Genomic DNA, 13,640 nt, shown 5'->3' with positions numbered 1-13,640 from the left:
TACTTTAAGGTGAAACTGCAAATATAGGGTCGGGAATTGTAGACCGGTTTATAACATACTGTAAATTGATAATCAAATTTGTCAGGTAAATGGGCCTTTTGCGTGTCTGTTTTACTCTAACTAAAGCCACACTTTATATTTCATGGTTGACTGGCGTTTTGCCCAGAAATTATCATGGGTATATGTGGAAGTAGAAATTTATGAAGAAGTGTTATTTAATTATAACGTTATATCATACATCACTGCTTGGTAATCATATCATTCAAATACGTTGAGGTCATAATACATCGATTTTTGTTATTTAGATTTTATCCAAAATTGAAATACGGAGATTATTTTTTATTTTTCCATAAATTCGAAAAAGATATAGATTTCGAAACAAAGAGATTTTTTTTCTCTTTATCTGTCATTTGATATCGTTGTACTTAGATTTCAACTGCCTGGCAGAAGAAAATGTACACTTGAAAAGTGGATTTAACCCCAAAATTACAAACTTAAGGCCCCGAACTGTGGTACTGTGTCAAATACATTCCCATTGAATAACAATTGCTTGCTTGTTGCATTTTTAGGCACAACATAGGTGTATACATTCTTTTGCCTACAGACCCCAGGGTATAAAAAACAACAACAACAACAACCCCATTCTTCTCTCACCCCATTGTCAGCTTTAGATGATGAAACGTGGGGGCTCCTTTAAAAGTAGTGGATTCCTCTCTAGAATGGTTTTCATTTAACGTTATGCATATATTGTTTCACAAAGTATATTGTAAGTCTTTGTTTACATGTTATGCCGAGACAAATGTGAAGAGGAATATTTTTTTACTGTACATATAAAAAATAATTAAAGACGTACACGTGATACACAGTCGACTAACATCTAGTTTATGGAATGAACATATTTTCAGAAAAAAACGGTTGTTAAATTATTTTAATAAAATGTAATAAATAGGATCTCAGAGACTCTCTTGATTTTCAGATACTGCAGTAATCTAGATTTGCCCACTATTATAGACTTGCATGGGCTATATTGGATATATTTGTTTCAGGGCCTGTGAGACAGACTAGATACAAAAATATGCCATGTAATAATGACGCCTGGCTCAGCAATTCTGTTGTCTCAGCAATTTTGCTGTCTGCAATTTCCGCAATGTGCAATTTATTCCCTGACCGCAATGTCATAATTGCAGACATAAACCGCTGCTAATCTAGTCCCGTTCAAAGCAATACATACCAGCGTCGACATTTCTGACATCAAACGATGACAAACAAAATGCTTTTTTATACAAATTCAGAAAACATCAGAAGACATTTTCTGTAAAGAACCGAAACAGTTTCTCTGTGCTCTTTTCTGTAATATATAAACAGACAATATAAAATAATAATGCTTGCCATTTTCATTTCAGAGACTAAATGTTAACCGACTTTTTCGATAATCTATATGTATTCAGGATAAAGATCGATCTTCAAAGGGTTCTGAAAGCCTTAATGTGGGGTTTTAATGGCCTTCCATTCAACAGATTGGTGTACTGTTCGTATTTATATGTCAAAGAGTTTTGCAAATGTAACTTATAGTGATTTGAGGGGTTAAAGTGTCGATGAAGTTATTCTTTGCGGAGTCGTAAATCATTCACCAGACCCCGTCACCCGATAACCTATTTTGCAGCACGATTTGCAGACGGCTATTTACCAGTGCCAATTCAGAATACACAACTATATAGCCAGTCTAAATTCGCTGTATATTGAGCGTTAATTAATTGAGCAAGCCGATAAACTGATTACTTGTGTACTCAATCGCGTGATATCATGAGCGTTCTGGTATCAAACCATTGAAATCATCAGAATATATTGTTTGATAGGTTTGATGTTTGATACTAGAAGTTGACGGATGACAAGGTAGACAAAATTTTAAGGATAACAACTTCTTCTTCTTGCTTGACAACGGTATAAGGATCTATACCGAAACGTTTTGCTTGACAACGGTATAAGAATCTATACCGAAACGTCGCTTTTCACAGTATTAAAGAAGTTGTTATCCATAAAATTGTGTCTACCTTGTCATCAGAATATGTTCAGATATTTTAAGCATCAAAGGTCATATTTTATTTTATTACTTGCCCGTGAAGAGATCACCCGTTTAATAAACATACAGCTGTATTACACATTGTGTAATACCAAAACGCGTGCTTATGTACTCTCGGAACACGTTTCACGAACAAATATTGAAAGCTCTCAACATCCCTTGGCTTATTCAAAGACATTGCGTTTGGAGTTGATAGATCATTGAGAGGAGCTTATGCACACTCGATGACCCCAGCAAACTTGTTGCTAGGCTGACGTCACATGGCATTGTTTCGCCGATGGATCTTGCAACAAAATTCCACAAATTACGTCATCGGGTATTGTGACGTGATTGTAAACTTTGAGGTGCAAGGCCCGTTCCACAAGGCGATCGTATTGTAGCGCAACAACAGTCGTTAGGCTAAGTTAAAGTATGTGATTTGCGATAGTCTTAGCCCTACGATAATTTTGTGGAACGGACACCTGAATTCTAAAGGTGGACCATTGTATGGTATTAAATTCATACGTTTCAACTACGTGTTTGAAGTATTATTCTGTTAAACTCAATTGGACTATGCCGTGGATCGTGTAGGTGTCAGCCTGTTCATACTCAACTGTAAAATTCTAAAAACGTTATAAATGGCAAGTAATAAATAAAATACTAAACTCGCTCCCGTGTAAAACCAATTTTATGAAACTCGTGAATAGTTGTGATATCTGACTCGCTTTCGCTCGTCAGATACCACAACTATTCACTCGTTTCATAAAATTAGTATTACACGGGAGCTCGTTTAGTATTCTATATATATCTAATAATTATATATATGAAAACATATTATTCTGAAACACCAAGAAACAAGAAGGAGGCTCCTCAATAATGTGTATATGAACCGTATCTGATATTCTTCAAAACATCGAGAAGTCACTATCTGAAACACCCTTAAAATCTCCATTGAAGAAGCGTCGTAAAATATCTTTGAACACGGCAGACAATGTGCGTTATTTGGGATATACCATGTCACGTGACCGAATCACTGCGCATGTCTATGGAGTTGAGAATGGTAGAAATAATGAGTTGGTACTGAGACAAGAGGTGGAGCGAAAATGGACGTATTTCACGGACTTACTGCATATCTGTGTTATTTCTTACTCTATATAACCGATCCGGTCGCTGGAAGGAACGATCAAAGTGAGTATGCCGTTATATACTGTTAACATCGCACGGGATGTTCGCCCAAATAACACTGTTTACCCAATGCCAATAACTGTCAGGCGATATCACGGACTGAGGTGTGTATTTCGCTCGGGATGCTCGTGCGTGCATTTAGCGCACGTGAATCATCACACTTCACCTATTACCAAAACTGGCACGAGAAAAACTTTTAAGATAAATGTTGTTTAAAGTCAATTCCAAATTAACATCGTTAGATACTGAAATCGAATTCATAAGACGATCGTCTGCTCGCAGAACATGACTAATAAATTCATGAATCCTTTTTTCGTCCCGTCTTCATCAACAGTCACGAGACTGTTGCGTTATTTTTCAATGAGAAGCGTGTCTACGGTCACGAAATAGTTTCCCCATCCCGTAAAAGTTCAATATTACATACGATAATTTGAATCGGGCCCTGGCGTTAATGCCATGAAATGGTGCCAATATTTTGGCGTAGTTCAGTGAAGTGTGACGCCATAGTTTGGTGCATATCGCTTTAAAAATGAATGACTGTTGTTTCACAATTAACTATTATCACGGGATTATTAATTATGTTAGTTCCACTTGACTTTTTATTAAAAAAACTGTCGTGATTATCAGTTTGTTGGTTCACTTGGAACATTCCACGTTTACTTTGAGATTTAATGTATATGCATGTTATGAATATATTATGGTGACGATTTTAGTGTTGTGTCTCGAAATTGAATTATTTTTCAACACTTTTTCATTTACAGTACTTTGTGTTTTGACTTTGAAACTCTTTGTTACCGAATTATATCCACATTGGTAAACAGCACTTGGTGTCACATGCTTGTAATCAGGAACAACTCGCAGCTACCATATTGAGAGTGTGTACAGGTCCATGCTGTGTATTTAAGATCTTGTAAAAGGGTTGAAGGGTGCAACTGTTTTCTGTCAAAAGGAAGTCTGTTAAACATCAAAACGCATATTTCCTGAAATGTGAAGGAAAAACATTCATATCATGTGTGAAAATAGGTCGTACATTTGATGAATGAATTGTTTGGCTCGGACAACAGACACAAGATAGTTAATTTAACTGGTTTAAAGATCTTTCAATTATTTAGGAGATGAACAATCTGGATGAACATACTGTGTTTTCAACACAGCTGGCTAAGATACCTGTAGGTTTAACAACGCTAAATTTAATTTGGAACAAAACATGCAGATTGAACATTGTTGTATTCCAACATAATACTTTGCTCGCATATATGTCAGGCATTGAGAGTGTGTAGCATCGCTACTTCATAACATAAATTTGCATCCCTAAAGAAAAACAAACTTCCTACACAGAACATCGCTATTATTACGTCACACCACTCATTGTTACCCAGGACCCGTGAAGAATGAGGGGATAGGTCTTCAGCAACCCATGCGACTAACCAGATTGGCTGGTTGGTTGTTTAACGCCGCTCTCAGCAATATTCCAGCTATATGACGGCGGTCTGTAAATAATCGAGTCTGGACCAGACAATCCAGTGATTAACATCATGAACATCAATCCACCCAATTGGGACACGATGACATGCATCAACCAAGTCAGCAAGCCTGACCACCCGATCCCGTTAGTCGCCTCTTATGACAAGCATGGGTTGCTGAAGACCTATTCTACCCTGGATCTTTATGGGTGTATCAGAGACTGTCTTCGTTTCACACTAACTACTAATTACGTCAAGACATACTGAAATTTGGCACAAGACCATTGAACATTGTTGCTCTGTGTATTCCATTCAAAGAAGTTAAAAAACCCTTCCACCATAATGATTGCACAACCTTTGAGATTGTATATGAGGAAATAATTATTCAGAGCAGGAGTTCCTGCCTGCAGCAGAGCCAGAATAGAGTTCACTCAAGGTTCATGTACTTGATAATATAAGTATATTTTGTCGAGGGTGGAAAACTGTAGCGCTCTCAGTCGATCCCTCATCCTTTTGAAATGAGTCATTACCCCGAAGCAGGTCAATTGTTCCTGATTTCTCCTGCACTGGAATCCCTCACATGTCTCCAGTGCTAATTGCTGGTACCATTATTTCCCAATTGAGATATACAGACTACATTGGTGATTTTGTAATGTTGTAAAATGTTAATTGGGTCACTCCTGTATTGATTCATTGATGAATAAGCTAGGGTTGGGGGTATTTAGCTAGGCATGTGTTTCCTTTTGTAGGTGCTAATTGATTGCCAGACATGTGGGGTTCATTATGAGGCCATGGTAGACATTACATGAACAGGCAGGTACTTGAGGCATATCAGGTTACAGGTCGTTGGTCATGCATGTTTGTACTTATGTCATACACACTTGAACTTTTGACAAAGAGGGGATGTGTAGTCCCTGGTCATTGGTCATGCATATTTGTACTTATTTCGTACACAGCTGACTTTAAACAGAGACAAATCCATGCCTGCATCCCAGGCACATTACAACAATAATACTCAAGAAGTACAAACCCTCCCATTAGGCTAGTTACAGACAATATTATGTGTATTTTAGTAATCTGGACTACAATATTTGATATTGAGCTAATCACATGTATCACAGATGTTGACTGTAAGTTATAAAGTACTATAATAGTGTTTTCATCCATGGGAGCCATGCCAATTTACACTTGTCAGAGGGGTACACATAGTACATGTTCTAGAGTACCAGTTGTCAGACTTTCATTTTTTGTGGAATCCTTGGTGGCTGAGTGGGTTAAATCACAGACTTCGTGTGCTGGCGATTAAGTGTCTCTCTCTGGCAGTGTGGGTTCGAATCCCGGACGGGACTCAACCCCCAAAAGTACGAGAATCTGTACTTTACAAAGAAAGTGTTATCCCAAATATAACATTTGTTATATATAATAGTTCAGTTATATTTAAAAATGCAATAATAAACTATAATTGCATATTATGCTTAGTGTTACTTTTCTAATGACAGATGACAATAAGATACGTAAAGATAAGATGTACACTCCAGTATTGATTCATTGAATAGGTCTTCAGCAACCCATGCTTGCCGTAAAAGGCGACTATGCTTGTTGTAAGAGGCGACTAACAGGATCGGATGGTCAGGCTCGCTGACTTGGTTTGATGCATGTCATCGATACCAAATGCGTGGATCGATGCTCATGATATCAATCACAGGATTGAGTGTGTTGTCAAACAACAAACCAACCAACCATTGATAAAAAAGCCAGACAATAAGATAAGGATAAGCAAGACTTAGTCATTTGAGTAGTTTTATGTTTCCATGAAAACAAGATGTCCTCCTTATTGCTCCCTCTAATCCTCTCTTTTGGTTACTACTTCCTCTACAGCTATTTCCAATAATTCTCTGCTGATAGGAGGGAACCAGGAGATACACCAGAAATCACTAAATTTAATTGTTTTCATCAATTTAGGATAAATTAAAATCTGTCGTGAGTTAAAATAAAAATTTCTCCATCACCCAGAATTAGTGTCGTCATTTTAACAACAAACAGAAAATTATCCAATTGTCCTTGACATTTTTTAGCAAGAGAGATGAGCCTCCTGCATAAGGTCATTATGTAGAATGGTTGTGGAGGCTCCATGTTTTATGCTTTCTTCTCTGGCTCCACATAACATGTGTAACAAAATTGTTTTCCTTGTTTTTGGTCATAAATTCTATATATTTTTTAAGAAGGATTGTTAATGGACCTGAATGCTAGATGTTATGATGTAGAACTCGCTGAAACAGTTGACTGAGATGTAACTGACTTCTTCAAAGGTTATGTTATCAGTATTAAGTAGATCTATAACTTGATCAGATTACAGGAATATGTCTAGCAAAATTCATAATGTTCCAAAGTAGACACGATTTATGGATAACTTCTTTGATATGCTGTAATAGCGACGTTTTGGTTTAGATCCTAAAACCATTGTCAGTGGAATCAGGATCCATACCGAAATGTCGCTATTACAGCATATCAAGGCAGTTGTTATCCATTAATTGTGTCTACTTTGTCATCTGTCAACTTCTAAGAATTGCCTGTCAAAAAGTACATAAGGTTCATTTATGGTACAAAGACTCTTCAGTCATTACTGTGTTCCATCCTTCAACCAACTTTGGATAATTTCGATTCCACTTAATCCTTTCATGCCGGTCTTTTTTCTAATTTATGATTGTTTACTCTAACTCACATTTGATAATGTTTAATATTTGTGTTGAGGATTTTAAATACCTGTGGCAATAGATTAGTCATTACCACTGATTTGAAACTTGTCAATTTGTTTATGTTCCATCAATTCTGCCGTTCTTGGCGTTTGACTGTATCGCTCAATATGTACACTTCATGCTTGGTGGGTGGCGAGACAGTCGACATGAACTCTAGATTGCTATGTAATGCCCAGAGAAGTTTTCCCGGGCATTTGTGGCATAGTTTTTAACTCAAAACTCAAACATTGTCGCGGTGCCTACCGCTCCAGCGCAACGTTGAAGTGCCGCGAGCGTCTTTGTGTGTTGACTCTTTCACCTGGTAGTATCATCCCACACAGGTACCTTCCATGAGAACTGCACAGCAGGAACGGCTTACACAATGAACACTCCGTGTTGACGTTCTTATCCCTCCTAATTCGCTTTAAGCACTACAAGAGGTCCCATGGGAAGATGGGTCCCATTGATAAGTGTTAGAGCTCCAGTCGTTTCTTTTCCTGAACTTGTTGATTTGTTTTAAAGGTGACAACGTTTGTTCAGAAGATGTCACTGTAGTTTGGGAATCCTGGGTAATCTTGTTACAGATTTACAGCTTTCTAAAGTTTATTTATGATTTGGTGGATTTTATGTAACTAAATTCTCACTGTATGATAGATGCGGGGTTGGATGTTTTCAAAGCTTAGTTTCTTAGTTTTTCATCTTTAAATTGATTTGGCTTTTCACCTATGTTATCTGCTTTTTATATGTTAACAAAGAGTGTCCATTTACCAGGTGTATTTCTGAAATGTTATTGTAATTCATGGTTAAATAAGTGTTTGGTTTGGTGTTGGAAGAATGTTTGAACTTCATATGACAAACTCTGTCTTCTTATTAACCTGTCAGATAAGCCCCATAGACAATGTTTCATTATTACATCAGTAGAGAGTGTACGTGTCTTGGTTATTTTTATGTTAACTTATCATCTAATTATGTTCTGGAATTTAAATAACTTAGCCTTAGCATGAAAGTTGGCAAGGCTCCTTACGTTGGTTTATGATAAAAAGATTCCTTTGTGCCATAACATTTTATGATGATCTTGATAACAAACAAGCTTCTTCTCATAGTTTATCAAATTTCTTGGACAACTTTTCATCTTTTTTTTTTGTGAATTGAAGAAAACACATTATTTTTCTGATTTCAGGCCACCAGTTGAGAATGTGAATATGATTTGGTGTCTGTGAGAAGGTCTTTGCTATGACAATTCTCTCTATCACTGTTGGGGCCGCATCAGTTGAAATATTTGGATTGACGTAGTTATCAATACGTTTAAGATGTTGATTGAATCAGCACTTTTATTGTGGAAAGGGAGGACGGGGATATGGGTCAGACGCAATCATTGCCCTTGTTAGGCGGTGACATGAAAGCAGAGTTCTAGAGCAGACAGGAAAAGCCAGTTTATGGCAGGAGGAAACTACGTTCCTAACAACTAACTTCATGTAAGAGGCGACCAAATTGATTGAGTAGTCAGGCTCGGGGACTTTGTTGATAGCTTGTCATCATACTCTTATTGCATGTATCGTTGTTCACAGTATCAATCACTGGTTTGTCTAGTTTAGACTTGATTGTTTTCAGTCCGCTGTCATATAGCTTGAATATTCCTGAGTGAGATGTTAAACAACAAACAAAACAAACAAACTTGTAAATGTGGACTGTTTGTTTGAATTGATAGTTCCTAGCAGAATTGAAATACCTCTAAACTATTATGATTATGGTTTTTGTTTTTTTAATGCTACACTCAACAATATTCCAACATTATCGTGGCGACCTGGTACCACGTGTACAACACAATTTTGGACTATTAAATACATGTACTTAAAAGTCCATGTTGGAGTAAGGGAGTTGGATTACGCTAAGCACCAAGATCGTGTTGTGCATGAGTGCCCTGGTTACATGGTAAACAATTGAGTCTTGTCCAGGCAAACCATTGGTTGATATTATAAGAAGGCTGTGGGTTCGGTGACATAGATGGTCCATTAGCCTGTCACTGTCAACACCATACGGGTGTGAGCAACACAAAAACATACTTGACTTTCATCATTTTTGTCTTTCATGCCTGTTAATCCTGTGAAGCTGATGTTGTGGGATATAAATGAAACGTCATTCGTAGATGCTTACACCCACTCAATTGTTCACTTTAATCAATTCAAGTTCATATCCGTACTGCGTGTACATGCTGACTAAGAAACCTGTGAAGATCCCTGTTAGAAAAGGTCTTCAGCAACCCATGCTTGTTGTAAAGAGGCAACAATGCTTGTCGTAAGAGGCGACTAATAGGATCAGGTGGTCAGGCTCGGCGACTTGGTTGGCACACATTTTCGTAACCCAATTGCATTGATCAATGCTCATGATGTCAGTCACTGGACTGTCTGGTCCAGACTTATTTACAGTCCACATCATGTATCTGGAATATTGATGAGTGCAGCGTTAAACAAACAAACTGATTGATCCTGGATGAAGGGACCAAAGACAAATGTTCCCATAAAAATGTTCTTATGAATTACTAGACATTCCAAATCACTTTGCCACAGTGGTGGCCAATATTGGAAATGAAGCAGCTCATGTGCAAGTGCAACTGGATGATACCATTACTAGGGTTAGGATAAATGACATTTCAAAATATCATTTTAATGCGTATAGTAATTAATTAAATGTCACAGGATCACTTTGAGTCATCTGAGTTTCACCAGTAAAACTGAAAGTCACGTTTATTTATCAATATTTTTGATTAATCGTGCTGTTCTTGGAGATATTCCGTTGTGTCTTTCCCACCCACGTGAGAAACAAGCATCAGCGCCATTGGGCTATTTTTGCTGAAAAGCGCGACAAGTGTCCCCAGAGACTTCTCAAACCATTCCAGTTGCTTCTTCCATCACTAATCTGCCATACTGATGATGACATTCTATGTGATAGTGTGGGCAGAGTGACTGCCATGAAAACAAAACCTCTGATCTGAGGGCTTTCAGATTGGTTGTGAATAACCACACTGACAAGAGTATTTCCAGCTTGTCCGTGAGGGAAGTTTTTGGATTGAGATGACAGGTTATGTAAAACATTATCTGGTTTGTGTGGGTTCAAATTGTTTTTAAGTATTTTTTCACATAGTTTTCAAATAACAAAGGAAAAAGATATTTTTGTGTGGGAAATTTTGTCACGTAACTATGGTAACAATAGTTGAAGACAATATGATTGTTAAGTGTGCATGATAGTCAGTTTTGTGATCAGTTTTGGGTTCATGTACAAACATGTATGTAATGTTTCATAATATGATTTCATTAATCAATGTTTACTAACCGAAAAAAGTTACTGTGGTCCATATTAAGTTCAATAAAAATATATTATTCTGAAATAATAAAATGCATCTATCAATACATAATCATGGAGACATCTCCTCAATTCACAACTTGCACGGCACACAATTTGGATGTTTGCGTGTTTGTTGGAGCATGCTAATCATGTTTTTTTAATGTGATCATGATTTGTTTTAGCAGTAAATAATGCTTTCGCAATGCCACGGCTTGTTCAAAATCACCATCTACAAGCAGTGAACAGGAATGGCACAAAACGAAGTTGACAGACTTTTCATTGTTTATTGAAACACAATATCATCTCCTTGAAGACAATCTCTACAGCAGGGCAACACTCATGACTTCCCACAGGCCAGTCGTCGACGTGTAACATCATGTCAACAAAATTACCATATTCAGTTGGTGCATCTAGGGAATCCATACCAACTGCCTCACAACAGCTCGGACAATACCTGAGCCAGCATAACATTGCTGAACTGCCATGGCCGGCTGTTTCTCCAGACCTCTTTCCCATAGAAAATGTTTGGGATGAGATGGAGTGACGCCTACGACAGGACTAGAACCAGCTGGTAATGCTTGCTCAGTTGGGCCAATCGTTAGTTGACATTTGGAACAGTATCCCTCTGTAGTTTCTGGCTGTTTTCGATCTCCTCATGTCTTCAATGGGCTGCTGCTGCCTTGCCTGTATCAACGCAAATGGTGGTCACACCTGATTCTGACATTGTTAATTGAGTTGTTATACCTCCCCTGAAGATATTTTTCAAATTTGGGATTCAAGATATAGATATACGAGGTTCGCACAGACTTAAAAGGTCTCTTGTGCTCTTGAATCTGTACACGATACATCTATATATGAAATGAGGGTTGCAATGTATTGTATGGCCCTGTCATATAAGGTGCAGTTCAATGTGCGGAGTTGCATCCCTTAGTCATACCAGGATCCACTGGATCCATGCTTATGTTTCATAGTGATGAAGGTCAACGACCCACAGCACTGATGGCCTTCTGACATGGCCTAAAACCCAACTCACATATTCACTCAGCACTCAAGATTATAAGAAAGTGGATTCTTTTGATATGCAAAATAATGACAGTTTGAACATGCTGAGTGTCTCAACTTCACTGAAATAAAGTACAGTCTGTGCCAAAACATTTTGAACCTACTAGCGTGAACATTGCTCTAGGCATCATTGTCAGTAGAGTTTAATGCTATCCTATGGAATATTATTAGCTGCGCTTACTAGACCGAACAGAAGTTTACTAGACTCGGGCTTCAGACTAATGGCTAAAGTCGCAGACCGGAAGTCTGTAATCATTTCCTAGTTCCAATGATGAAATGTGGCTTCTAGGAGTATAAGCATGTCTAGTTCTCACATATCTTGTCTTGTATGCCATGGCGACCACTCTATGAAGAAATGTATTCTATGATTTATTGTCACCATGATGAGTGGCACACGTCGTTACTTACATGACATTCTTAGAAATGAAGTTTGCTGCTATGATACAGGTGTTTGAATCTGGAACCTTTATGTTTCTTCTATTAACATTAGGGTCTTGACAAAAATCCTTTGATTTTGTGCCAAGAGTAGATGTGGTTGATACTGTGTACAAAATAACCAGATGCTACTGCAACATGCATGACAGTTCAGGAGTAGCATCAGCCCTATTTAGATCAGATAAGGTAAAGTTATTTCACATTTGTAACCACCCACTTGGGGTAGGTACTGAAATAAATAAATAAATAAATAAATAAATAAATAAAGACTTTGTACATTATAATAATAGTAACATTAATGCTGCATTAGTGTATATATTACCACCATGGAAGCCTGCATTATTTCTGTTTTCCATCATGCTGTGTGTTCTGTGTTAAGTGTTCTATAATAAGTGTTCTGTGATAGATGAGCATTTTGCTGAACAGTTTGGGCCACCCTTTTTTATTTTTTTGTTGAAATAGATTAAACATAAAAATATTATTTTCATTATGTCTCCCGCTAGTTATATCGATTATACAATATAAATTGTTATATATAAATACCATGTCTACATCACTATAAGTGATTCAAGAAGCCAGCTGCAGTTTTACACCAGAATGACTTTCAAATAAATAAATAAATAAATAAAAAAATAAATAAATAAATAAGACATACCGTATTCGACGTAATAAGCGCCCAGGGTGCTCTCAAAATAAGAAATAGGGGGCTCTTATTAGAATATTACTTTGGTGGAAAAAACAGTTGAAAGATAAATTTCGTGGTTTATGCTGACAGTCTGAACTGTTTATATACGACAGATACATTTTGCCAGAATATAAATGACCATTATTAAGGGTGCATATAACACACGAGTGCGTATTATACACGACTAAATAAGTCTTGTGTACCTTGATAAATCTGAAGGGGTGCTAATTGGGATTGTTCACTAGCCAATATATTAGCAAATATCGCCGTGGGCGCTTATTAGAGCGGGGCGCTTATTATGTTGAATACGGTAGTTATTTATTTTTATTCTTATTTCGACCAACCTTGTGTGGAAAAGCTGAAATAAATCCATGAAACATAAAAATAAAAAAGTGTGGCCTCAAAGTGTATGAATAGGCTGTGGTTGAAGTAGCACCCACTGAGTTGCTTTGCTAAACTCGAGCCCCCATTCTGGGATCTGTTGCATAAATGTACAGTGCGAGCCCCCATTATGTGATCTGTTACGTAGATGTACAGTGCAAGCCCCCATTCTGTGATCTGTTGCATAGATGTACAGTGCAAGCCCCCATTATGTGATCTGTTGCATAAATGTACAGTGCGAGCCCCCATTATGTGATCTGTTGCATAGATGCACAGTGCCTGTGCCAGCTGAC

The 13,640-nt window shown here is 37.5% G+C and overlaps 1 protein-coding gene across 2 annotated transcripts in view; it reads left to right on the top strand.

Moving 5' to 3' along the window:
* Window positions 1–3,115: 3,115 nt before the first annotated feature.
* LOC124151713 (disintegrin and metalloproteinase domain-containing protein 9-like) overlaps window positions 3,116–13,640 on the top strand; it is a 122,165-nt gene continuing 111,640 nt past the window's right edge. For both annotated transcript variants that reach the window (XM_046524306.2, XM_046524305.2), the window contains exon 1: window positions 3,116–3,247. In XM_046524306.2, coding sequence (XP_046380262.2) covers window positions 3,163–3,247 — 85 coding nt within the window. In that variant the 5' untranslated portion in view covers window positions 3,116–3,162. The remainder of the gene's footprint in view (window positions 3,248–13,640) is intronic.

This window comes from Haliotis rufescens, unplaced genomic scaffold, assembly GCF_023055435.1.
Source record: "Haliotis rufescens isolate VD_foot unplaced genomic scaffold, xgHalRufe1.0.p SCAF_64, whole genome shotgun sequence".
Taxonomy (NCBI): Eukaryota; Metazoa; Mollusca; class Gastropoda; order Lepetellida; family Haliotidae; genus Haliotis; species Haliotis rufescens.
Note: the sequence above shows the minus strand (reverse complement) of the source record. Positions and strands in the feature narration are given on the sequence as shown.